General features: G+C 46.4%; 1 protein-coding gene across 12 annotated transcripts in view; it reads left to right on the forward strand.

Annotated features, from left to right (window-relative positions):
- The window catches only part of CadN (neural cadherin), a 122,969-nt gene extending 96,113 nt beyond the window's left edge, over window positions 1-26,856 (forward strand). For 3 of the 12 annotated variants that reach the window (XM_033380622.1, XM_033380626.1, XM_033380627.1), the window contains 11 exons: window positions 7,594-7,737; window positions 7,821-7,936; window positions 8,627-8,791; window positions 11,241-11,378; window positions 13,154-14,477; window positions 15,989-18,290; window positions 18,364-18,534; window positions 19,632-19,873; window positions 24,601-24,813; window positions 24,875-25,045; window positions 25,325-26,856. In XM_033380622.1, coding sequence (XP_033236513.1) covers window positions 7,594-7,737; window positions 7,821-7,936; window positions 8,627-8,791; window positions 11,241-11,378; window positions 13,154-14,477; window positions 15,989-18,290; window positions 18,364-18,534; window positions 19,632-19,873; window positions 24,601-24,813; window positions 24,875-25,045; window positions 25,325-25,446 — 5,108 coding nt within the window. In that variant the 3' untranslated portion in view covers window positions 25,447-26,856. Of the gene's footprint in view, window positions 1-7,593; window positions 7,738-7,820; window positions 7,937-8,626; window positions 8,792-9,795; window positions 9,955-11,240; window positions 11,379-13,153; window positions 14,478-15,988; window positions 18,291-18,363; window positions 18,535-19,631; window positions 19,874-22,826; window positions 23,066-24,600; window positions 24,814-24,874; window positions 25,046-25,324 lie in introns of all 12 variants that reach the window. The other 9 variants (XM_033380623.1, XM_033380628.1, XM_033380630.1 and 6 more) reach the window with 3 other exon arrangements.
- Window positions 26,857-27,229: the final 373 nt, after the last annotated feature.

A 27,229-nucleotide genomic window follows, 5' to 3' on the forward strand; every position in this document is an offset into this window, starting at 1 on the left:
GGATCATATTTTTATAGTTCTTGGAAAAGAAGTTCTGTGGGAATTCTATGGGATCTTAGGCAACAAAATATACTGCATTTCGTAAGCATTTCCAACGTGTAATCGGGTGTAAGACTCTATTTTTATTAAACCATTTCCAAAATGTTCTTAAAGCCTGTAAAAGCTGTAGAAATTGTAGCTTTACAAATAGGAAGAAAATATAATGGATTTTTTGACAGGGAAATGGGGGTAGGACTTTATTTTTATTCCAAAATATTCTTCCTCTGTAGAGGAAAACTTTCCACTTTCATAGGGTTTCATGCAGCCCTCCCGCAAGGTCGAATTTCTGAACCTCACTTTAATGAAAACGAAATGAAATTTTATGCTTAGGTGTGGAACAAACATAAACCCGCAATTGTAGACGAAACACATTCGCATTCAGAGTCGCATTGTTTGTAATGCGAGTCAACCACAGACCGCAATGGGGCATAAAGAATATTTATAGTGGGACGATGTACTAGATGGGGAGGGAGAGAGGAAACCTTCTACGGGAACAACAATGAATTTGTGGCCATAAAAGCCAAAACATTGTGCAGCACCAGCTGCTAGATGAAACAGTGGCAGCCACACAGCACAGCACAGCACAGACTGTGGCAAGGTCTGGAGACGTTTCAGACGTATATGGTGTGTGTGTGTGTGTGTCGTGTGTGTGTGTGTGTGTCTGTCGTGTCCACATCGATAAGTTGTCTTTCCCTTTCCTGTGCTCCATATTCTATCTCCATTTGAAGCACATTTCAATGGTTTTTATGGCACGGAACATCAATCAAATGGAAAATATTATTGACAAAACATGCGCACGACATTGTTGATGCGATTTCCACTGCCACACTCGCATGAGCAGAGGACATAAAAAATAAAGCAAATATATACTTGCAGTAAGTGCTAGGGACATGCTCGTACAGTTGTGGTCACAAGAATAGGAGCGACAATCAGGTTGAGCAAAGAGAGACGAGGCAGAAGAGGAGTCCCACAGCAATAAAGGCATCCGATCTATCGTTCTGTCTGTTCTTCGATCCTGAATGATATTTGAGGTGTTTTATACACTGTTCCTTCCATAGACCTTCCCATGCCCGCTACAACCTTCTTCCGAGAGTATTTATTGGGTATAGCACACCTCGTTCAATTTTCCCTAGATATCCCCTATTATTTCGGCCCCAGGTATTCCCCCATGTTCTGTTTCCCAGTATCTGTGTACGTGCTGCCGCAAAACTAGGCAACAATTTGAATTGTATCGCACCGCATCGCAATAGTTTGATAAATTACTGCCAAAAATTGATTGATGCTTGGGTCTGGGTCTGTGGAAAAACGCTTTCCATGGGCGGGGCTGGGGGGGTTCGTGTTGTCTCTGTGTCACTCCCGAGACGCGTGTCGATAAGTCACGCGTGACTATCCAACTGACGGCTCCTGTCCTTGGTCTCTCTGGGTTCTCTGGTCTCTCTGGTCTCTCCGGTCTGTGTGGCACGCGTGAGGGCATAAATCAATGTAATTAATTTGAGTTTATCAAATGCTGAAAGTTCTTCAGATGCCTAATGGCCATTCGAGTGCTGGATAATTATCTCCATTTGTATGTGGCAGACACTCCACCACCACCACCCCCACGCCCACCAAGCGATAGTCCAAGGTCAAAGGAGCCCCCTCAAAGAGATGCCAAGTAATTTGTATTAATAGGATTCTAATTTGTTGGCTACTTTTCTCCATTAACGAGGGCGAGAGAGACCACTGCTCTTAAAGCCATAGATTTCTTAAATTAGTTGAGGCCCTGCCCCCCTCGCCACCTCATCCATCGACCTGTCTCCTATTCAAATTCCTGGCAGCAGAGTTTCGACAGTCGTGATGAAAGTTGAGAGATACAATTTAATGCCTGAGTGCAGCGCGGGGCCGACCTGCAAGTCCTTCGAATGCCCGACACGCATTCGGGGCCCGCTCGAAAGGATACTCCAAGGGATACCAATCAATGGACATATGCCGGCGACTAAGCTGGAATTCCCGACATGTTTACACCGCTCGATGCGGCCTGCAAGCTGTGGATGCTATTAAAAGTTTTGGCCAAAGTTTCGCACATAATTTAAACTATGACACGGGCTTCAGTCCCCGCCCTGCCCCCCTTCTCTCCCGCCTTTCAGCGTGATTAGTCGCCACGAGAGGTGGTCGCAGGTGCGTTTCGGGGCAAGTTTTCTGCTGATATAGCACTTTGTCCACTTGACGTAGTTTAGCGACATTTTAGAGCTCCCCCCCACCCCTTCCCACCCCTTCCTACAAGTTCCCAATGACATCCTGGACAGGGCCAACTTTTGTGGCACTCAATTTGCTGTCGAAACCGGTAAATGAAGCTGGAAAATGAATCTCCCTCGGAATGGAATGGAGTGGCATGGAATGGTTCGAGTGCCTCGGACTAGTAATTGTCATGGCCCCATGTCCAGGCCCAGTCCCATTCATTATGCAAAAGCTGTTCGGGGGGCTGGGCCTGGTATCTGCATAAATTCCAAGAACCAGAATGCTCCCAGAACAAGCCAACAGCCCGACACAAGGCATAAACAAGTCAAGTGCAAGAGCTGAGGCTCTAGTTTTTGGTCACAACAGAATTATGGCCATTTGGTAATTGTACCAAATCGTATGCAGCAGCAACAACAACAATGACAACTATTTTTGGGGACTGCAAGATGTTTCTTTTGCCCCCGACCCCCCACACCCCCCCCTTTGGCTGTTAATGTCATCAGCCAAAGTAAAAATTCCCCCCACTCTCTCTCTTTCTCTTTCTCTGTGCTTTCACTTGGACCGCAAAAACCGCAAAACACCAAGGCTTCCAAAAAGTCGTTTGCTTTTTTGTCCTGCCACAAATGTTATTATCAGCCGTGTTGCAAGACTGCTGCTGCTGCCTTAATGCCTCCATTTAGTATTCGCTTTCAACTCGAAGGCCGACTGAGGCTTTAAGAAAATTGAGGGAAACTTTTTCTGCCATCCATCATGATGGAGTCTCGGAGCACTTTCCACTTTCCACTCTCCACGATTTATCATCGCTCACCTGGGTGCCATAGATTATTATTTTTTTTTATCAATTAATGCCCCTGGTATCGCCTGTCAAATTTTGGGGGCTTCATAAATTTGCCAATGCCTCGCGCAGGACGTGACAAAAATTTCCTTGGCTGATTTTCCCAGCCACAAGGAGGTTTGTTTGGCTGTCAATTGATTTTAATGGTTCCTTTTTTTCGGTGGCTCGTGGGCGACGCTGTGTCTGGCATATAAACTAATTAAAAAGTGTCCTTGAAGGGCGGAAGGACAGCAGCAGCCAAGTGGAAATAAATCATGGGCCATTGAAGGGACACCTTGGCACCGCACCTCACATATTTGCCCGCGGAGAAAGCACTTTCTAGGGACTTTGCCAGGGAGGTATTATGTTCCTTTTGCGGTGCATTTCATATGTTCGCTCTCCGAACAGGATCGTGTACCAATCGACAGACAGAGCCTGTCATATGGGGTGTGAAAAACCCCAATAACCACAAACATGACAATCATATGTGTACGCACGGCCGCAGAATATCAGGGCGAGAGACCGCAGGACACATTGTTGTGGAGCTCGCATAAATTTTTGTTCTACCAACGACCAAGGACGAGCGTCGGGACGAGCTCAGGACAGCTCAGCATCTGCCAGTCAGACGGGCTGACAGACAGACAGATGGACAAACCACAATCATAAAAGAATCAGAAGCAGAAGCTGCAGCAGCATCATCCGAGCGACAAAATGCATTTGAACAAGTTTTTACGACATCCACAAGCCGGAGAGGGAGCGGACGGACGGACGTACGGGCGAAGAGTTTAAGAATTGCAATAAAATATTCTTGCAACAATTTAGATGTCTTGGCCTTACTTGCAGTTTCCTTTCTCTTACTTTCGTTTCCTTTGCTTTCATTTCATTTCATTTCTGCCTGGATGGCGTTGGCTGGCATTAGCCAGGGCCCACAGAGACATTGTGATCTCTGTGCTCGGACATGCAGTTAGCTTGTCTTTATGGCCAGGCCACATTAAGCCCCATTAATGGCCTCCACACACACACACAGTGCCCCATAGATCTACAGGATGCAGGATGCAGCCAGCGATTCGTGTTGTGATTTCCTGCGGCACATTGTGTGCCGCAAATGCATCTCAGTCATAAAATAAAACGGCCACGTGGGGGGCACGCAGCGAGGCCAATTAGTTTTACCTCGAGCTGAAAGGCAGGGGAGGACCAAGGACCAAGGACAAAGGACGTACTCGTCGATGTATCTTCCCTGGCACTAGGTCTTTAGGAGGGTATTCTTCCTCCTGCCTCTGGCTAGGGTCTGCCCCACTCTGAAGGAATGCCTAGGCTCCCCCTCTTTAATGGCCGCGAAAGCTGAGAAAATATTTATTTCTCCAATGGCTTGTGATTGTTTATTATTTTTTGTGCTATTTAATATCGTTAAAATTCATTCAAGTGCAAAACTTGACGATAAACTTTTGCCGCAACAAAACAGCCCAAGCGAGAGGAGGAGAGGGGGTAGGGGGGGGGGAGGGTAGGGGAGGAGCTATATATGGGGGATATATGGGAGCCAGTCCCATAGGAATACTGCCAAAGAAAGCTCTGGGAAAAAATATGGCATCTTTGATTTTGACATTGTGCCACATCACGTACTCATACATACACACAAAAGACTCTACATACGAGTCTGTGTTGGTGTGTGTGTGGTGGGGGTGGGGGGGGAGGGGGAGAAAATAGCGCATAAATTTATGACACTCGAAGGCGTGGCATGTGGCATTTTGTGCACCAAAGCGTGACATCTTTTGGGAGGACGAAAATGGAACACTATTTGTTTGGCAAACCGAGAGAAGCGAGTGGGAGTGCGAGTGGGAGTCAGAGTGGGGGGTGTGGCACACACTTTATGTGGGCTAAATAAGTGATAAAGTTGACTTTGATTCTGGCACTCCATGGTACGCCACTCCTTGCCCCTTCAATCGAGTCCAGTTAACCCGAAATTGCTTCAATGTCAATTTTTACGAACGATCCGCAGGATTCCGAGCAGCTGTCCAAAAGCTCAATGGGATACATTCTATTTCCCCCCGCCCTTCTTGGCCTAGGTTAGTTTTTCTCGAGTGGAGATGCAATCAAAATGGTGTTGGATAAATAGATAAAGTATTTCCGGAGCTGTTGTGCGCCTCAAGCCGATAAAAATGTCACGGCGGATAAAAGCTTTTCAAAATTAGATTAAACGTTGGCTTCGGCTTTGGCTTTGGCCTTTGCTTTAAAGGTTTTGCTTGCTTTATAAATAATATAAATTCCATGCATCCCCTGGATGGAAATTCCATTTAACTGATGCTTTCATGTCCAGGACACGCGTTGCAGGGAACTCAAAGAGAGAGCTCTCCCTTTGGCATGACATGCCGCAGAAGGCAGCAACAAAAAAAACACGACATTAAACACGAGGCAACGTGAAATTTTTCATAACTTAAACATCAGCATTCAATCTGCAGCCATCTGCATCGATAAATTTAATTTTGATGTAATAAAGTCGGGGCAGAAATTGCTGGCAGAAAGGTAAAATGGAAAATTATATTGAATAAATAAATAAGGACAATAAGGGGCAAAAGGAGCAAAGGAGCAGGGGCCAGTAGGCTCTGAAAGTACTGGGCATATTTCTTTGATTAAAGAGGTTGAATATTAATGGAAGTTAGTCCCTGTTTAAGCCCAAAGCCCAAAAACAAAACTAGAAATGAAAACAGAATGCACACAGATTTATTTCGAAATTAATATTAGACATCCGGCAGAAGCAGAGAGCGAGGGGGAAAGAGCTCTGTTACATAAGCATAAATATTAATAAGTATGCTGGAAAATGATTTGCATTTAATGCCAGTCCCTGTGCCAGTGCCAGTGCCAGAGCGAATGGGACTATGATTTCCCCCAAGTTTTAATTAAAATGTCGTCACATGGAAACCGAAATACAACTGAGTTGGCAATTAGCAATGTTTTGCCATAAATTTAATTCAAAACGTTGGCCCAAACATTTGCTAATTTAAGCGCACCGAACGCACAAATACACGCCCAAAGATACAGATGCAGATGCATCTCTCTTTGGCAACTTATCACACAAGCTCGCAGGCCATGCCACAGATGCAGCAGTTGCAGCAGTTGCAAGCAGAGTTGTCAACCTGCAAATGTGCATAATTCTGGCAAACACAGATACGTACGATCCAGGACCTGGCCCAGGACCTGACCAAGGACCTGGGCTGGGCCAAATTATAAGCCAAGATACAAACACCACAGCCACAGCCACAGCCACAGCCACATGTACGTGCAGTGAAAGTTGTGTCCTTTGGGAAGAAAACGGAGGACCTGTACCTAAGTAAATTGATAAACAGAAACACTTGGCCGCAGCAGGGACGATACGTTTTCCACCGACGGAGACCACAGGCTGCCGGCTCTCAATCGATTCCTTCCATCGCTGGAAAACCCATCGTCTCAGAGCCTCTCCTCCGAGAGTTGTCTATGGGCTGTTAAGCGGCAAAAGTTTGTCGCATCCTGGGACACATCTGCCACAAATGTTGGAGCATAAATCTGAGCAATGTCCCAGGTCTTTGGTCTCTGTTTGTCTGCCTTTCCGACTCCACAGACTCCACAGACTCCTGCATTTATTTAATTAAAGCTAAGCGAAGCACTGCACTGCTTTCGAGTGTTGTTATTGGCGCAATTATAAATGATATATGTAATTTACTTGACCAGTAATGTCCACTGATATGTCGTCCCATTGTCAGTGGCTTTGTTTGAGCTCTCCCCCGCCGCCACTGCCCCCGAAGAGGGTATTGTCTTTGGAGTCCTTCTTCTATTTGCCCTGCACTTGCATATTAAATTTCTCTGTGTTTTCTCTGGCTCTGTGTCCAGCCATCCATCCATCCATTTGAAACTCAATCCGACCCATTTTCTAGCCACAAAAGGTGTTGTTTAACATTTGAAACGTAATATTGGTTAATTATGCGGCCAAGTCTTGCCCTTAATATTGAAACTGAAATTTATTTCGATTGGGGGTAGTATGCCTGTGGCGAAATGGAAAATCTATGAATATCAAATAAATTACATCATCACACATGCAAATAAGAGCCAAAGTATCTCTGCTTGTATCTGCTTAATATGCAAAATGCGTAGGCGGCAGCCAGTGAAAAACGTGGCTGAAAAGAGGCGGCGATTTGGAGTCGAAGCTGGAGATACCCTAGAAGAAACACAAGGACTTTTTTGGACAAGGCTTTAACTGGCTTTGGGGTGCCTTCTAGCCCCTTTAAACCATTTTGAAAATGTATCAAACCCTTCTTCGAGAGCCCCCAAAACATCATCTTGTAAAAATGGGCCAACAAAATGATTGTGGCCTCAATAAGAGGCGTCAAATTGTTGCCTTGTCTCCCCCCCATTGTGTCTAGTACGTGATAATTGAGCAGACAGCCGCCCCCAGCCGCCCCCCAGCTGCCAGGACGACCTCCCTTCAAGTGTCGAAAATTGAAAATGAGAAATTTAACTAAACGAAATGTCGTCTTGTCTCCATTTCTCCTTCGCAGTCACCAAATTCATACGCATTGGCATTGCCGATAAAAACGATAATCCGCCCTATTTCGACAAATCGCTGTACGAGGCCGAAGTGGATGAGAACGAGGATATCCAGCACACAGTGCTCACAGTCACGGCCAAGGATCACGATGAGTGTGAGTATATCCCCCCACCGCCCCCCAGGAATTCCACAATTATTATCTTTCACATACTCGTATTCTTTGGTCTCCTCCAACAGCCTCACGTATCCGCTATGAAATTACAAGCGGCAACATTGGCGGCGCTTTTGCGGTTAAAAATATGACGGGTGCCATTTATGTAGCCGGCGCTTTAGATTACGAAACGCGGCGACGGGTAAGTTTCCCCCCTCCCCCAAAAAGAGGGACAGGAGCCTGCTCCTCTGTAATCGACAAACGTTCTTCCGCAGAGATATATTTATGACATAAGCGTGGCGCCCAGTCAACTGTGAGATTTGTTTATGTCGCTCCGAAACATGTAAAATTTCCCCGAAAAAGCGGTTCCTTTTTAAAGGAATTTCAAGGATCCGAGGAGTATTTTAGATATTGCTTTTCTCTCTTTAGACTTCTATAAAATTCATTAAGAAACTCCCCCCCGGTCCGTGGGGGCCGCCAGGGCCACCGCGAGGCTACTTAAATATTGAAGAGCTCCCAAGCAGAGTTTTGGGCGAAAAAGTCAAATAGCAGTGGCCACAGAGAACCTTGGCGAAACATTAATTGAACAGAGCAACACAGCAAAAGGCAGGCGAAATCTTAATTGAATTTCAATTTGAACAATTGGCCAAAAGTGCAGTGCAAGACGGGGCCAAGACAATGGCAGTTTTGCCTTGACTTTAATTGGAAATTCCTCATCGAGTGGGACCTTTGAGGGCATACCCGTACAGTGAGGGCTTACAGTATAGGGCACACAGTGTATGCAAATATCTCATCAATTAAGCAGCAACAATACAAAATTACAATATGAATTATGTAATTTAATTATGAAATATTCCCTCCATCCACGCATCCTGCCTCGTCCTTCGTTCAGTACGAGCTACGGTTGGCCGCCTCCGACAATCTGAAGGAGAACTACACGACTGTGATTATCCATGTCAAGGATGTGAACGATAATCCGCCTGTTTTCGAGAGGCCCACCTATCGCACCCAAATCACCGAAGAGGATGATCGCAATTTGCCCAAACGCGTCTTGCAGGTCAATGATTCAAACGATTCACTCGAATAGTATTCACTCTTTGGTTGCGTTATTCGTAGAGCTTTTTGCTTTTGCTCTTAGGCTGATGGAAACAAATGTTGTTTTTGGTTTCCTTTTATGTTTTCCTAGAATTTTATTGCATGTCAAGAGTTTTTATTCCCTCAATCCCGTTCCATGCCTGAAGCCACAAATATTATTGCACCAAAAAAAAAACACCCACAACAACAAATATATTTTAGAGTCAATTATTTATGGGTCGGGGCGGGGGGGGGAGCACTTTTTGCTCCTCTTTCTGTCAGTCAATAAATTGTTGACATATTAAAGGTATTTACGGCTCTGCAAAATTAATGGACTACGCAGTTTATTATTTGAAAAAGTTTTGCCCCTTGCATGAAGGTTTTTTTTTGCATTCGATTTAAGGCTCGTGTGATTTAAGGGCATAGAAAAAAACGCCTGAAAAGTAATTGAACAATTAAAAAAGGGCCGTCCATTCTGGAGTGGACAAATGTCGGCGAAAAAAACTTAAAAATACTCGCATATCCACAGTCATCTATAAATAATTTCCATTGCGGTTTCGAGGAGGCGAAAAAAAGTATAATAATATTGATTTATCATTAAGCACGGAACGTCAATTGAAAATATAGTACAAATATGCAGAAGATCGGAGCATATTGAATTGTGGCCTTTTAATGAGTAAAAGCGGGTCAAAGAGGGTCAAAGAGGGTCAAAACTATTACAAGATACTCTTTGCTTCAGTTTCGAGTGGGAACCATCTGGGGCAGTTTTCATTTGACCCACAAACATGTGTAAAACCATTATTTGAACTGAAATTTTACTTTAATCAATATTTTAATGGTTTCTTTTTGTGTGTAATTTATGCGTATTTTATTGTTTATTGTTTAATTTTTTGGTTTATTCTTTATTGTTCTTTCCCCGTTGCGCCCGAAAACAAATGTCCTGTTCGCCGGCCATATATTTTATTTAATGTCCTGTGCATACGGTAGTACGAACTGAAATTGGTTGCGTCGGACAGTTTGAATGAGAATCAAACGACCATCGTCATAAATGTGCGCGACGTCAACGATCTGCCGCCCCAATTCCCGCAGACGTCCTACAACCGTACCCTTGACGAGGAATTGACCACGCCCTTTACCATCATGCAGGTCTCGCTATAACATATACCATATACCATGTACCACTTACCATATCTCTCTCTCCGTACCGTATCCATGCCATTTCCATCTTGTACATAGCCGTGCCTACTCTCATTTAACAATTAATTTAACCCCCAGCGACATTAAATCCTCTCCACCATTCAATCGCATTTCGCATTGTAAGCCAGCAATAACAATCCGTAAACATAATGAATAATCGCCTGGTGATGGGTAAATTTGTTAATTTAAACCATTCGGCAGTAATTTTAAAAAATTATATTTAAATTGAAAGTAAAATTCCCCCAGGCATTCAGGTTGAAAGGACATGGTGAGGCATTAATCCCAGGCCACACGATGGGTTTTCCACCGATGCGACACGGCGTATAAATATACGCATATTCCTCCGGCTGAAAACGCCTCGTGTAACCTCCTTTTTTTGAACATTAAATTTTTGTATTTTATTTTTCTGGTTTTTGGTAAGCGCCAACCATCTCTGCGGTCTTTAATTGCCCCGCTTAAATGTCGGGCGTAAAGTTTTCCCATTTTATTTATCATAGTTTTTCCATTAGCCCGTTTTCTGTTTCTGTTTCTGTTTCTGATTTTGATTCCGCCCGTAAAAGCTGCTAATTAAATCGAATACGCTCTTTAAGTATTAATGCCACACACACACACACCCACACACACACACACGTACAGCATTTGCTCGATTAAGCTTGGGGTCGGTGCAGATTTTGTATTGTGGTTTGTGCTTGTGTGTGTTTTTCCCAACTAATTTAATTAAACTGGTCGGAAAATGGAAAATAAATGTAGCTGCAGCTTAAGGCTAACAAAGGGAATTAAAACCAATCTTTCAGCACTTTTGAATCACCTTTTATTTACATTTTACTAACCGACAAACAAACGCCATTCTCCCCGGTCTCTCGAACATATTTTTCCATTGACTAAACCCCAGATCTGTCGCCATTTGGCTAACAAAAGCATAATCCCCGCCGGCACAAAAAAGTCCCATAAAAATGGGGTTCAATTAGCCAAACATTTTGATTAGAGTTGATGAAAAAAGTGTAATAACAAAAGCCAATGGTAAATGGGGATTAAAACAAATAAAAGTCACCGAATGGAAAAGTTTTTTCGAGAGAAATTGTGGAAGAAAAAAAAACGTAGTGCATGATTTTGTTTAATTTATTTTGTGCATGATAATTTATGGCATGTTTACTGCTGTGCTTTTTGTTCTGTATTTATTTGTATGATTTATTCCAGAATATTCCATAATAATACCAGTTTCTTGCGTTAAACAGGTGACTGCCACAGACGGCGACAAGGATCGTCCCCAGAACATCGTGTACTTCCTCACGGGCCAGGGCATTGATCCCGATAATCCGGCGAACAGCAAGTTCGACATCAACCGCACCACCGGCGAAATATTCGTATTGAAGGTAATGAAATAATCTTAAATCAACGTTAAGTACGCCTCCCAATTTGGGCATTAACAAGTTGCCACAAGCCGCAGGCACACGGCGTACACAATAAATAAAAAAACGATATTTAAAGAGCAACAGACTGATTGCTGATTGGGGGGCCACCCCCCATCCACCCATCCGCCCATCCGCTCATCCGATGCTCACTTAAATCTGTGAAAAAAAACCCCGGGAAAGTGCTCATTATTGGGGGCTTGAAAGATAGTTCTTGTCGAGGAAACAATTAAAAATACTTGTACATTCCCTCAAACACCAATTAAGGGATTCCTGGAGATCCTTTTTGGGGAAATAAATTGCCAAAACCTTTTCTAATTCCCCGAAAAAAGCACGAAAATCGAATTGAAAATTAAATTAAAACTAATTACAAAAATCACAATTGAAAAACCCCATGCCGCATTCCAGTTGCAAAAATTTCGCTTTATTCCGCGCACACACTGACTGCCAAAAATATACGTACGTACGAGAAATACTCCAGGGCCAAATTAAATGAAATTCCCATGCGTGCATCCAAAATACTCGCAGAATGGAACGAAAAAAACATGAAAAAAACATGGAAAACATTTGGGGGCCCAACCACTTTAGTCATTTTTAGCCCCATAGACCAAGCCGACTATTCCTCCCTCCTACCCTCCTCCCGCTCTATCCGCAAACAAATATAATTTTGTATTTTCAACCGCTCCTCATGGCAGGAAGAGTGTTTCGGAACACCCCCTGAAAGTCTGGGGGAGGAGCACATGATAAGGGATAACATGTACAAAGAAGGGGAGGGGAGGGGGTGGGGGCTATAGTCCGTGACCCACTCACAACTAATCCCTTAAATTGAATATGTCATAACAATGTTGGCAAATTTGTCATGCAAATTAAAGCGATGACGACGCAGGAGTATGGATACTCGTATATATACATTATTTATTTTTTAGATTCTTTTTTCTAGACTAGAGGGTAGTCCGGGGTGTACCCTTTAGGCAAAGACTATGTTTTGGTTCTAGAAATGGTTTGCTGGAGTACAAAATGCCTTCCCAGAGAGGTGCAAATTTCTAGATCCTTCCCCGTGGAGACCCCTTATGGGCAGCCCTTTGTTCCTCGATCACTGGATAAACCTTGCGTCTAATCCATCACTCAAAGAGGACCCTTTCTGCACACATTTGTTCCGTTGTTGTCGCCTTTTTGTGTGGCACATTCCTTTTATGACAAATCCAATGTCAGCGCCATGCAAAAGTCTCTCTCTGTGGCTGTCACATGAGAGGGAGAGCGGTGGGGGGGGGAGCTTTGGGGGCATTAGCCAAGGGTTCTGCCAGCAGCTGTGCGGCATGCGCCAACAGATACAAAGCGCTGATTAAAATCGGGTTTTCCCCCTTCTTTTTTTGCGCTTTTTATCATGAGGAGGGTCTGTGCCCCCCCTCACCCCCCTTCCCCCACACACACACATCACTCAGGGTGCTGTGAATGCATATCAAAGTCAGAATCAACATCAGGTACAGGTACAGGTACAGGGCTCAGGGCTCAGGTTGGGCTTCCAGCCCCATTGTGCTTGAGACAGGCCGAAGGAGAGTGGGGAGGGAGGGGGGTTTGGGGACTTACAACAATGTTGTCCGCCCTGATGTTAATCGGTTTTGCGTTTATGACAGCTTAAAATTACACACAATACCCGTTAGGGAGTACGCATATTAACCCCCAACGGATATAACGGCGCTTTACACTCTCCTTTTTTCCTCCTTTCATACTTTTTATAGCCCTTGGATCGCGATCAACCTAATGGACGGCCCCAGTGGCGCTTCACGGTCTTCGCCCAGGACGAGGGCGGCGAGGGACTCGTGGGCTATGCGGACGTCCAGGTCAATTTGAAGGACATCAACGACAATGCCCCCATTTTCCCGCAGGGCGTTTACTTCGGCAACGTCACGGAGAACGGCACCGCCGGCATGGTGGTGATGACCATGACGGCGGTGGACTACGACGACCCCAACGAGGGCTCCAACGCCCGGCTCGTCTACTCGATCGAGAAGAACGTGATTGAGGAGGAGACGGGCTCGCCCATTTTCGAGATCGAGCCCGACACGGGCGTCATCAAGACGGCCGTGTGCTGCCTGGATCGCGAGCGAACCCCGGACTATTCCATACAGGTGGTGGCCATGGACGGCGGGGGGCTGAAGGGGACGGGGACGGCCTCGATACGCGTCAAGGACATCAACGACATGCCGCCGCAGTTCACGAAGGACGAGTGGTTCACGGAGGTGGACGAAACGGACGGCACGGCCCTGCCCGAGATGCCCATCCTCACGGTGACCGTCCACGACGAGGACGAGACGAACAAGTTCCAGTACAAGGTGATCGACAACAGCGGCTACGGCGCCGACAAGTTCACGATGGTGCGGAACAACGACGGCACGGGCTCCCTGAAGATCGTCCAGCCGCTGGACTACGAGGACCAGCTGCAGAGCAACGGCTTCCGGTTCCGCATCCAAGTGAACGACAAGGGCGAGGACAACGACAACGACAAGTACCACGTGGCCTACTCGTGGGTGGTGGTCAAGCTGCGCGACATCAACGACAACAAGCCGCACTTCGAGCGCGCCAACGTCGAGGTCTCCGTCTTCGAGGACACCAAAGTGGGCACCGAGCTGGAGAAGTTCAAGGCCACCGACCCGGACCAGGGCGGCAAGAGCAAGGTCTCCTACTCCATCGACCGCTCCTCGGACCGTCAGCGACAGTTTGCCATCAACCAGAACGGCTCCGTGACCATTCAGCGCTCCCTCGACCGCGAGGTCGTGCCCCGCCATCAAGTGAAAATCCTGGCCATCGACGACGGCTCGCCGCCGAAAACCGCCACTGCCACGCTCACCGTTATTGTCCAGGACATCAACGACAACGCACCAAAGTTCCTAAAGGACTATCGTCCAGTGCTGCCCGAGCATGTGCCGCCCCGCAAGGTGGTGGAGATTCTGGCCACCGACGACGACGATCGCTCGAAGAGCAACGGCCCGCCGTTCCAGTTCCGCCTGGATCCCAGCGCTGATGATATTATTCGGGCCTCCTTCAAGGTGGAACAGGATCAAAGTGAGTACAGCAAGACCCTTAGAGATATATGAATGGAAGGGATATCCCCTTACGTTTCCTTCCCCTTTGGCAAGTTTCGCACATCCCCAAAGCAAGCACCAAGTTATTTCCGACTTGAATGCCCTTCGATCCGTTCATTCGTTTGCCGCACACTTGCCAATTACTTGCAAATTGCTCCGCACACACACTGGCACTCCATCGAGGGGGGGATCGGGGGTTTGGGGGATCTGGAAATAGTTGCCAGTGCTGACCATTTCGACTTTTTGGCCAGCAAACTTTCGCCCTGCTGCGATGCAATGAAAACTTTACCAAAATATTTGGGTCAAAGCTTAAACAATGCACAAGCGTAACATTTTTTCCACTGCTCTCCCCCCCTCCCCACCCCCTTTTTGGGGGGGTGGCTTTGGTATTGAAATTTCCTAACAGGCTATTGAGGGAACGGGCTGGGATGTGTCCTGTGTGTCACACAATATCGCCACGCTAACAATAGCATAAAAATGCAATTACACCGAACCCGCAAAAAAAAGAGACACAAAATCGAGTCCGGAGTGGAGTCCGGAGCGGAGTCCCGAGCGGAGTCCGGAGCGGAGTCTGTGGCGGAGTCTGGGGCCGAGTCTGGGGCTCCCCCGCAAATGAATAGCCCAGGAATCTTTGGCCATAAAACGGAAACAGCAAACCGCATCGCACCCATTGCGCCAGGTCCCATGAAAATTTAAATAATATAAGCACAAAGATACAGATACACAACCTGCATGGGTGTGCGTGTGTGTCTCGAGCAGGAGATACAGAAAATAAAATGGCAAATGCACAAGTTTTCAATTAAATTACCTTCCAGGAGGGGGCCAAAAGGGGTGGCCAGGAGAGGGCCAGGAGAGCATGTGTCTGCCGCAAAAGCCAAAACTACACACACACACACACACACATGAGTGTGTCTGAGTATCTGTGTGCCGGAGCGAGGAAAAGCCAAGTTAGAGAAGGAAAAACTGGGCACAGCTCGTGCGGGTGGCAATCCAATTTTGATGCCACAGCTGGGAGCCCTGGGAACTTCGGGGATCAGAGCCGGAGTGACTCTCAGACTCTCTGCTGTGTGCGGACTCGTATTTGCATACAATTTGCCTAAAAACACACCACGGAGTGTCTTTAAAAATACATTTCCAATGTGCGGGAGGAGTCCAGCCCCCTCCCAGCCTCTCGGGCTCTGGGGCAGGCCACAGTCGAAGACTTAACACTTGTTGGCTCAAAGGCGTAATTACAACAAATGCGGGGGCCAAAAGTTGCATCCGCAATCAGGTGGAAAGCGTGCTGGCTAATAAAAGAGCTTAGTTTTTGGTCTGCTGGCTGATTGGCTTACAGCTTACAGAACTGAGGGATTTTCAAGTTTATTAAAAGCCTAAGCCCTGCCCAAAGACCTATTGAATGGGGAATAGGATGGGAATAGTCTTTCAGGGAAATAAAAAGCCTTTCTGTACATCTATTCACTCCCTTTACCCTCTCTAATCCCACCTTAACAGAGGGCGCCAACGGCGATGGCATGGCCGTGATATCCTCGCTGCGATCCTTCGATCGCGAACAGCAAAAGGAGTACATGATACCCATTGTGATCAAGGACCATGGCTCGCCGGCGATGACCGGCACCAGCACGCTGACCGTGATCATCGGCGACGTGAACGACAACAAAATGCAGCCCGGCTCCAAGGACATCTTCGTGTACAACTACCAGGGACAGTCGCCGGACACGCCCATTGGCCGCGTGTACGTCTACGACCTGGACGACTGGGATCTGCCCGACAAGAAGTTCTACTGGGAGGCGCTGGAGCATCCGCGCTTCAAGCTGGACGAGGACTCCGGAATGGTGACCATGCGGGCGGGGACCCGCGAGGGCCGCTACCACCTGCGGTTCAAGGTCTACGACCGGAAGCACACCCAGACGGACATCCCCGCGAATGTGACGGTTACCGTGCGGGAAATACCCCACGAGGCGGTCATCAACTCGGGCTCCGTGCGCCTGTCGGGCATCTCGGACGAGGACTTCATCCGCGTGTGGAACTATCGCACGCAGAGCATGAGTCGCTCGAAGATGGACCGCTTCAGGGATAAGTTGGCGGATCTGCTGAACACCGAACGGGAGAACGTGGACATCTTCAGCGTTCAGTTGAAGCGCCGCAATCCTGCGCTGACGGACGTCCGGTTCTCCGCCCACGGATCGCCGTACTACAAGCCCGTGAGGCTCAACGGCATCGTCCTGATGCACCGCGAGGAGATCGAGAAGGACGTGGGCATCAACATCACGATGGTGGGCATCGACGAGTGCCTCTACGAGAACCAGATGTGCGAGGGCAGTTGCACGAATGCCCTCGAAATCAGTCCCCTGCCCTACATGGTGAATGCCAACAAGACGGCCCTGGTGGGCGTCCGCGTGGACACCCTGGCGGACTGCACTTGCGGGGCGCGCAACTTCACCAAGCCCGAGTCGTGCCGCACCAACCCCTGCCACAACGGCGGACGCTGCATCGACACCAGGTTCGGGCCGCACTGCTCGTGTCCCGTGGGCTACACCGGGCCTCGCTGCCAGCAGACGACGCGCAGCTTCCGCGGCAACGGCTGGGCCTGGTATCCCCCCCTCGAGATGTGCGACGAGTCCCATCTGAGCCTGGAGTTCATCACCCGCAAGCCCGACGGCCTGATCATCTACAACGGCCCCATTGTGCCGCCCGAGCGCGACGAAATGCTCATCTCGGACTTCATTGCCCTGGAACTGGAGCGCGGGTATCCGCGACTGCTCATCGACTTCGGCTCTGGGACCCTGGAGCTGCGCGTGAAGACCAAGAAGACCCTGGACGACGGCGAATGGCACCGCATCGATCTGTTCTGGGACACGGAGGACATTCGCATGGTTGTGGACTTCTGCAAGTCGGCGGAGATCAGCGAGATGGAGGACGGCACCCCGCCGGAGTTCGACGACATGTCCTGCCAGGCGCGCGGCCAGATCCCGCCCTTCAGCGAGTACCTGAACGTCAACTCCCCGCTGCAGGTGGGCGGCCTGTACCGCGAGCAGTTCGATCAGAGCCTCTACTACTGGCACTACATGCCCACGGCCAAGGGCTTCGACGGCTGCATCCGCAACCTGGTGCACAACTCCAAGCTGTACGATCTGGCCCACCCGGGACTCTCGAGGAACAGTGTGGCCGGCTGCCCGCAGACGGAGGAGGTCTGTGCCCAGACGGAGACCACGGCCCGCTGCTGGGAGCACGGCAACTGCGTGGGGTCCCTGTCCGAGGCCCGCTGCCACTGCCGGCCCGGCTGGACGGGTCCTGCCTGCAACATTCCCACCATCCCGACCACCTTCAAGGCCCAGAGCTACGTGAAGTACGCCCTGAGCTTCGAGCCGGACCGCTTCAGCACCCAGGTGCAGCTCCGCTTCCGCACGCGCGAGGAGTACGGCGAGCTGTTCCGCGTGAGCGACCAGCACAACCGCGAGTACGGCATCCTGGAGATCAAGGACGGCCACCTGCACTTCCGCTACAACTTGAACTCGCTGCGCACCGAGGAGAAGGACCTCTGGCTCAACTCGATCGTCGTCAACGACGGCCAGTGGCACGTGGTGCGGGTCAATCGGTACGGCTCGGCCGCCACCCTCGAGCTGGACGGCGGCGAGGGTCGGCGCTACAACGAGACCTTTGAGTTCTCGGGCCATCAGTGGCTGCTGGTGGACAAGCAGGAGGGCGTCTATGCCGGCGGCAAGGCCGAGTACACGGGGGTTCGCACCTTTGAGGTGTATGCCGACTACCAGAAGAGCTGCCTCGACGATATACGGTGCGTATACGCTACATAGATGAGGGATATACCCATGAATACTCACCGCTTTGATCTCTCTCTCCCCCTCTAGTCTTGAGGGCAAACACTTGCCCCTGCCCCCCGCCATGAACGGCACGCAGTGGGGCCAGGCCACAATGGCCCGCAACCTGGAGAAGGGCTGCCCCTCGAACAAGCCCTGCTCGAATGTCATCTGCCCGGATCCCTTCGAGTGCGTCGATCTCTGGAATGTCTACGAGTGCACGTAAGTTCCAAGCCCTCCATCGTTTCGATCATCCAACGCATTGCTTTTCGTTTCTCATCTTCCAAAAAAAAAAAAGAAAAAACCAAAAAATTAATTGACTGTTCGGACTGAAATTACAACCAAAAATGTATCCAAAAACAGGTTTATAAATTTCATTTTGATTTACAAAGAGCCCCAACCCAAAATCCCAGAAAATCCGCCACAAAAGCCGAACATTTGATGGGCTTAATCAATTAAAGGCAGGACCCCACACACACACGAGAAACAGAACAAAAAACAGAGGAAATTGAAGTAGGAGGGCAGCCTTACAGGGCAGCCAGCAGAGACAGAGAAAGAGAAAGAGTCGGACACGATACAAAAGTCCAGTTAGTGATTGGCACTAAACGTTGCGTGACAAATCAATCGGCTTAGGCTTACGTTTCTGTCGATTTCAATTCCGATTTCGCTTTGTCGAGACTCGAGTCGTAGGAGAGAGAGTGGAGAGAGAGAGAGAGCGTTTGTTCTGCTTGTAATGGTCTTTGTACATATTCACGCTTTTGTTTCATTACACACACACACACACACACACACACCTTTGAAGAGCTTATGCTTTGCCCTTAGAGCACCCCAGGTACAGGTACAGTTGTGTACCCAAGTACTAGCCGCTTATCTTACACGTAAACCCAGGCACACACACACTTTTTTTTGTGCTCCAGTCAATCCCTTGGGTCAAAGTGCTCAAAATCAATCACCAAAGAACACACAAATCCCCTGTAAAGTGGTCGAGAATCGGTTCAAGTCAAAGGTTTATAAATTACACGACCCCCGTACCACCCCTCGTTTTGCGTAATCAATCGTTCAGCACTCACTTCTTAATCGCTTGAGAAAAGGTGACTCTATCGAATCCTCTGAAGAATGATTCCCATTTATTCCGTATTTACTTTTATATTTTCCGTTTTATCGGTTGTCCTTCGTTTCTGTTCAAACAAGACTCTACTGGGACCTACATAAAAATCGGTTAAATCAATCCATTCATTCGTTAAACGCATTTTTTTCGGTTGCTCCAATAAACTAATGATATAAAATCTGTAAAAAAACAACAACAAAACAAACAATAGTTGCGGCGAAGGACGTATTATGTCGCCCGATTCCAAGGGCTGCATGGACCGCAACGAGTGCCTCGATATGCCCTGCATGAACGGCGCCACTTGCATTAACCTCGAGCCCCGACTGCGGTACCGTTGCATATGTCCGGACGGTTTCTGGGGCGAGAACTGCGAGCTGGTGCAGGAGGGTCAGACCCTCAAGCTGAGCATGGGAGCCCTGGCGGCGATCCTAGTCTGCCTCTTGATCATACTGAGTGAGCATCAAAGATCGAACAAAGAAGAGACCCATTGAATCCCCCCGCCCCTTTGAATATGCAACAACAATCTTGAATCCTAGAGCCTGCTTTTAGCCTTTAGACTGAATGTTGTAGCGTTTATTCAATCATTCAATCATCCAATCATCCAACCATGTTTCCATGCACTTTTGCACTTTGATTTCGTATGATTTTGCCATCTTTCTCTCCATCAAAAATTACCAAAAATCTAATCGAATTCTCCATCGAAATCACAGTTCACCGAATGTCGCCCTTATTTCATTCAAAAACTCATTTCCATATTCATATATCGATTCATATAGCGTATCCATTTTGGAATGTTTGCTTCTGGCACTTTTTCCCGCCTCTCCCTCAATCAATGTTTTTTTAATGTTATTCAATGTGCTGTGTACTGTATGTAAATATTTGATAAACAAATGCGAAACGAAAGGTTTGTACAACCCGCCTGTAGTGGAATATTTTAAACAATTTATAGCGGAAATTACAGGACACTGAAACCAGTCCGCAGACCCGCCATGGGTGCTCCCTTTAGTAGCTTTTCCGCCTCCCCCACCCCCCAACCCTCACTCAAAGTGCACTCAACTAAAGAGAATGCCCTTCAGGTAAGTTAACAAATGTGCAGTCAAGATACAAGACAAGGCCAAGACCTGGCCAAAACGGTAGAGCAATTGCAATTGTTGGCTTTGGCGTTTCGTAGAAATCACGAAGCACTAAATCCACATCACTGACAGAGACACCCACACACACACCCACACACACACCCACACACACACGCACACACACACACACCTGCACATAAGAAGGGAGTTCTCAGACGGCTCAAAGGAGCTTCCAGCTGGCACTAAGAACTCGAATCTCGAACCTCGAACCTGGAGCCTCGAACCGCTGCCCGTCCGTTTCATTTTGCTGGGATTTACGACGATGGCAGAAGGTTTGCATTTCTTTTCGAAATGCGAGCATCTCTCGGGGTAAACAGCCAGAAAAATGCCACTTTTAAGTTTAGAGCCAAGCCGGGCAGACACGAGACTCGCCCACGAACATTTACAAGTAAATACAGAGTTTATTTCATGCCAGAATCAACTTGAAATAAAAACTTAATGACGTACAATGTGGCAGGCGAAAAGGCCAAGTGGAAAATGGGAAATGGGAAAATTCAACAAAATTATCAAGTACCTCACTCACTTCTGATCGGTTTAAACTACGCACTTGGGAGCCATCGAACAAAGAGTAAAAGAGGGCCAAAAGAGGGCCAAAGCGGGTAAGACGGGCCAAAAGGAGCAGCTAGAAAAAAAACTATTCAACTTTTCAACTGGCGCTGATTTAGTGCGAAAGTTTTCTCTGCTTTTGAGGTATTTATTCTATCTGCTGCGTTCTTTTCAAGTTATTTGCCTCCTTTTCCCCTGCGATGCCCCCGCTGTGTGCTCTCTGCGCGCCCCCGCGGCACTCGCCAATCAATAATCGACTTCGTCAATATATCAAAAGTGTCTTAAGTCTGCATTTGAAAAGTATTCAATTGTGTTTGCCGGCAGTCTCTCATAGTCTATTGGGTTTTGTGAAGGAGCTCGGAGTGAGGAGGACATGGACATGGCCTTAAAGAGTGGACAAAGGGTAAACCAATTTCCGTCATTTGTAGGACATTTACGGCGACAGATGATATGAAGGCATACACATTCTTTGTCTGTGCTCCCAGGAAGATTTTCTTCAAAGAAGAGTGGAAAAAGTGAGTATTCTCTTGGAGAAAATCCCACGAAAAAGCCAATTATTTATCCCCATGAAAGTGGGAAATTTAAACAAAAGAAATCCATATTTATAGGAAATTTATTTGGTAAATATAAGCTTGAAGTTTCAGAAATATGTTTTATCATAAATTTTGAGATATTATCATCAAATTTTGAGATTTATTATCTTCCAATAGTTTTCCTTCGTGCCTCATAAAACATTTATATGGATATATCTCAAGATTCTTTAAAGAATATTCATAGGGGAAAGGGTTCGCCCGTGGCCAATTTTCACAGAAAAAAGACACAAAATTCCATAAAGTTTTTCGGAAATAAAAATAAAAAAGAAAAGGGAAATTTAGCTCTTTGAAATTCACAATTGATGCATCTATCACCCATCAATATTAATAAATTCGTGCCAGGGTTCCAGGGGTCTTCCCACTTTACAGCCAAAGTTAGAGCCAAAGTAAATGCCATGCATCTCAATTATTCGTTGCCTTTGGACGTTTTCACACCTCAATGTCCCCAAGTCAAATGGCATTGTAAAGTTTTGTATGCCCCAAACGAACCACAACACACACTATTCCAAAAACTAATCAAAACAAACTTAAAGATAGAGATGGAGATGGAGATGGAAACAGTGCGAGAGCATAAAATGAAACTCAAGTTAGCGAAAGAATGCAGCAGAACGGAAGAAAAAAGTTTATTCAATTCAAAACCGAAAAACAACGCAAAAAGATTGTTGCATAATAATCATAAAAAAAGAGAGAAAATAAAGAAGAGAAATTGTACCAAAAACAGCACTTAAGATGCGTGTTAGGGAAAGGGACTACGGGGGCGACTAGGGGGGGGGGGGGGACTAGAGGGATGAATGCTCGGCCAATGCAAATGCAAATGCAAAAAGTTTCTCACGCCATTGGAAAAACTGAGAAAATAAACTCCCACAAAGCGTGAAATAATAACAACAGCAACGAAGAACGAAGAACGTTTATAAGACTTTCCGACACGACACTTTCCCCCCATAAAAGACTCTGAGGAAACGAAAGAGAAGCAAGCGTTACACACCTGCATGATGGAAACAAATTTTTAAATAATTTCTTTTTGTTTTTCCCACACATCCAAACATCCGAAATCCACCCACAACATTCCACACTCCAACAAAAACCCGTGCCACCGCCACACACATATCGTCTTTTGGGGGCCCGTTTGCTCAGGTGTCCGGCGGGCTATAAGGCCTCCGGCAGTAGTTGTGTGAACGACAACGAGTGCCTGCTGTTCCCGTGCCGCAACGGCGGTCGGTGTCGCGACCATCAGCCGCCCAAGAAGTACGAGTGCCACTGCCCCATGGGCTTCACGGGAATGCACTGCGAACTGGAGTTATTGGCCTCCGGGGTGCTGACGCCATCGCGTGATTTTATTATTGCCCTGGTCCTTTGCCTCAGCACGCTGATATGTAAGTATATCGAAGTGGAGTGATTGAGAGTCCACAGAAGGCTCGACAGAAGGTGGAGGGACCTCGTAAGTTAAGGTTCACCCCAGACTAGACTCCAAAGAGGCTCCTAGCGGGCCTCAAGTAAGTTTTGCATGACTCACAGCCCATTTGTGCGTATTTATTGTATGTATTTATCCTTCGTTTTCTTCGTTTCTTATGCCAATTAAAAGTTTAATCAAAAGTTAACATGCCATTTAAATATTGATGGCCATCGCTCTTGAGCTGTAAAATTAATTAAGTCGTGCAATCACACCGAAAGTCATTTCCGCAAATTAAACGACACAACATACAGAAAAGTCTTTCATAAATTAAAGTTTATTGTATTGCCGGCCATGGCACAATTTTTGCATATCAATGAAAAATGTCAGCCACGGCCCAGGAGGGCGGGAGGGCGCGAGTGATAGCCGCGAACGAGGGGAAATGCCTGTTTGACTAACACAATAATTGCAAATTACGAAATGTCCAGCTGGAAACAGAAAACATTTCCACAGAAAGTTTTACAGAGAGACTAGAATCAGGGGGGGGAGGCAATGGGAAGTAGAACCTGGCCAAGAACCAGGGAGTACAGTGAGATAACAGAAGTGGAGCCTGAAGAGAGTCTTGGCGAGGGGCTTGGAGTCCATTCTGGCACGAGGAAGGCCAACAAAGTTGCCAGAAGCCGCAGAAAATTACTTACGTCAACTTCAACGGACGAAACGGAACGGTCGTCCTGGCCATTACAACGACTTCAATATCATCCTCCAAAAAAAAACAAAAAACTTTGTGCAACAGATGCTGTCTGTCCCTGGGACCACGCTTCGCAATATGGTGGAAAAGTGCGCTGAGAAAATTAGAAAATCACTCGGGGAAAAGAGAGGGAGAAGCGACCAGTCGTCTGTGGCTTGATTTGCTGTTTGGTCAGAGCGCCATTTGTCGCTGTTTTTGGGGGAAAAGGAAGAGAAAGAGGACTCTGGGGAGAAAGCGGTCAATATCTGTTTACTTTTTTGTAAAGCGCCCTTTGGAGGGGGTAGTACTAGTTTTGCAATGATATTTATCCACTTTTGTATCTATGATATCCTAGAAAGGAGAACATATATTTAGTTCCTTTTTTTTGCTCGGAGAAAGCGTATCTTCTAGTCGCATTAATTCCCATATATTTTTCATATTGCTTTTAAGAATTTTTCTGCATTTCTTTATATCCGTTTTAGTAGTTCCACAATTTAATTAAGCAAACTCCTACTCGTACTCGTACTCGTATATATTTTATTCATTTTGTATCTGTTGGCGCCCCTCTATAGCCCTCCCCCTGCCGTTTTTACAACTAAAATTGCTTTGCATGCTAAATTAAGTGTAGTTTAATGCAATTTGTATACAGTATTACGTGCTGGGTCCCCCGACAGCTGTGGCTGCGGCTGTTGTTGTTGCATATCAAAGGCGGGTGGGGGGATAGACAGAGAAACCGCTTTCATGGAACTGCATTTTAATATTGTTTTATTTGCACGCTCTCTTCCGCGCAGTACTGGTGCTCGTGTTTGTCGTTTACAATCGGCGGCGCGAGGCGCATATCAAATATCCAGGTCCCGACGATGATGTGCGCGAGAACATCATCAACTACGACGACGAGGGCGGCGGCGAGGACGATATGACGGCCTTCGACATCACACCGCTGCAGATACCCATCGGGGGGCCCATGCCGCCCGAGCTGGCGCCCATGAAGATGCCAATTATGTGTAAGTATTCCTCGACTGAGAGATCTTTCAGAGAAGATGCATTTCCCCTCTTCATGTCCAGATCCCGTCATGACACTGATGCCCGGTCAGGAGCCCAACGTGGGCATGTTCATTGAGGAGCATAAAAAGCGCGCCGACGGCGATCCCAACGCCCCGCCCTTCGACGACCTGCGGAACTATGCGTACGAGGGGGGTGGCAGTACTGCGGGCTCCCTCAGCTCCTTGGCCTCAGGTGGGTACCGCCACGAATGGTTTTGGTTAGTTTTGTTTGCACCCAATATCAAAGCAGCCTGAGATGAGCCCCCAAGAACCGTAGGCTATCGACTAGAGAGAAGACTAGAGTAGCGCACTCGACTCCTTGCTGATTAAACATATTTTTCTGACACTTTCAGGGCAGCAGCTCTCAGATACGGCTGAATATTGGGTGTAAATAGGCGTTTTGGTGTTCTTTGATTAATATGGACTTTTGGGTGTGCGTTTTTCGTGGCGTTTTCTCTTCCCCCCTTTGCAGGCACGGACGATGAGCAGCAGGAGTACGACTACCTTGGGGCCTGGGGGCCGCGCTTCGACAAGCTGGCCAACATGTACGGTCCGGAGGCGCCCAATCCGCACAATACCGAACTGGAGTTGTAAGTGGCAGGGCCCCAAGGGAGGGCCCGTGCACTAAACGGTGGCCCGAATGGAAGGAAACTAAAGGAAAGATAAACTGTTGGTAGATACAAAAGTTGCATTTAAAGAAATCCAATCCAATCTCTACGAAACACACACACACACACAGACAGACACACACTCATACAAAGAAAGAAAGCGCAACCAAAGAAAAGGCATTGCAGAAGAAAATCTTTAACTAAGAAAAGGAGGAAAGGAAAATGGTAGGAGGGGGAAAAAATCAAACACATATTATGACACGTAAAATGACATTTGTATAAATATTTCATCAGCATTTAAATTTAAACAAATTACCAGATACGAGATACGAGATACGCGATAATGAAAACTAAGTTATTTTTTAGGGCAAACGAAAAGCGAGGAAAATCGAGAAAAATCGAGGAAATTCGAAAGAAGAAAATTGGAAAATGTAAGAGAGAGCATACCAAAGCTTAGTTTAGGGAGCGCTTATGAATTTATATCTTTAATTCGTGAACAGATTTGTTGTGCATATTATGTTTTAAGTTGTAATTATTATTTTTAGGACTCTCCCTACGTTCTGTATAACATATTCGATGTATTCGTATCCAGTCATTTAGGGATTAAGTTCGCTCCTGATTTCGTATTACTTTCTAAGGATTAAACATTAAAGGATTAAAACTTACATAAATGAATACCCAAAGACTGTTTTCGTTCCATCATAACAAGTATATAAATACATTTAAACACACTCACACACACACACACACAAAACACATACATATATATTACCATTACCATTAACATTACCATAAATACGAATATAAACATTACGAAACACTTTTTAAACTGCGAATCCGAGAGATCGCTAATTAGAGCCTGATTGGTCGAAAGAGGATACTCCTAGAATTATATTCTAAATAAAAAAGCAGAAATCTTAAGCTAAATTCCCCGCAAAAACTAGCCACGAAAAAACAACAAAAACAACAAAAACGCTAGAAAAGTAAAGTAAACGCAAAGGAAAATGGAAAAAAAAGAAAAAGAAAATTACCTTTAGAAGAACTTAGCGCAATTGAATTAATATATAAATAATACCTAAAAATAAACAACAAAAAAAACAAAAACAAAAACACTTATATATATAAAAATTAAATATGCCCCTTTCCGGGGGGGGCAGGGGTATGGAGATGGAGATTACATTTTACATTGTATATATTATTAGTTTTTAGCACGTATACAAAGGACACACACACACACACACACAGACACACACACACACACACAGCCAGAACATTAAAGCCACATACGAAATTGGTAGCAGAACCGAAAACTACAACTAAAACTAAAACTAAAACTGAAGTCTTTATATATAGTAAGTGGCGAAAGGAGGGGGAGAGGAGGGGAGTGCATTCGCATTCGCATTCGCATAACAAATAAAATCCAACATTTCATATGCATAAACCCGAAAACCAACTGCATTTAAAAACCATTTCATTCCATACGACAAAGCAAATGTTTTTTTCGAGATCGATTTTATATCAGTTTTTTTTTATGGGTTTTCAATACCTTGGGAATACTGGGAAGAGTAGAAGAGTTTATTGATTTGGAGGGAGGGAGAGAAAGAGAGATATATGTGTGTTGTAAGTGGAATTCGGGAAACTTTTTCCTACAAATATTATCTAGAAAAACATGGGATTAGGGGCAGTATATCGGATGGAAAATTCTCTTTATGCGCAGCCCATTGATAGTTTCAGACATAGAACAAATGATTCTGGTTATGGTGTATCCT

Source organism: Drosophila pseudoobscura, chromosome 4 (assembly GCF_009870125.1).
Source record: "Drosophila pseudoobscura strain MV-25-SWS-2005 chromosome 4, UCI_Dpse_MV25, whole genome shotgun sequence".
Taxonomy (NCBI): Eukaryota; Metazoa; Arthropoda; class Insecta; order Diptera; family Drosophilidae; genus Drosophila; species Drosophila pseudoobscura.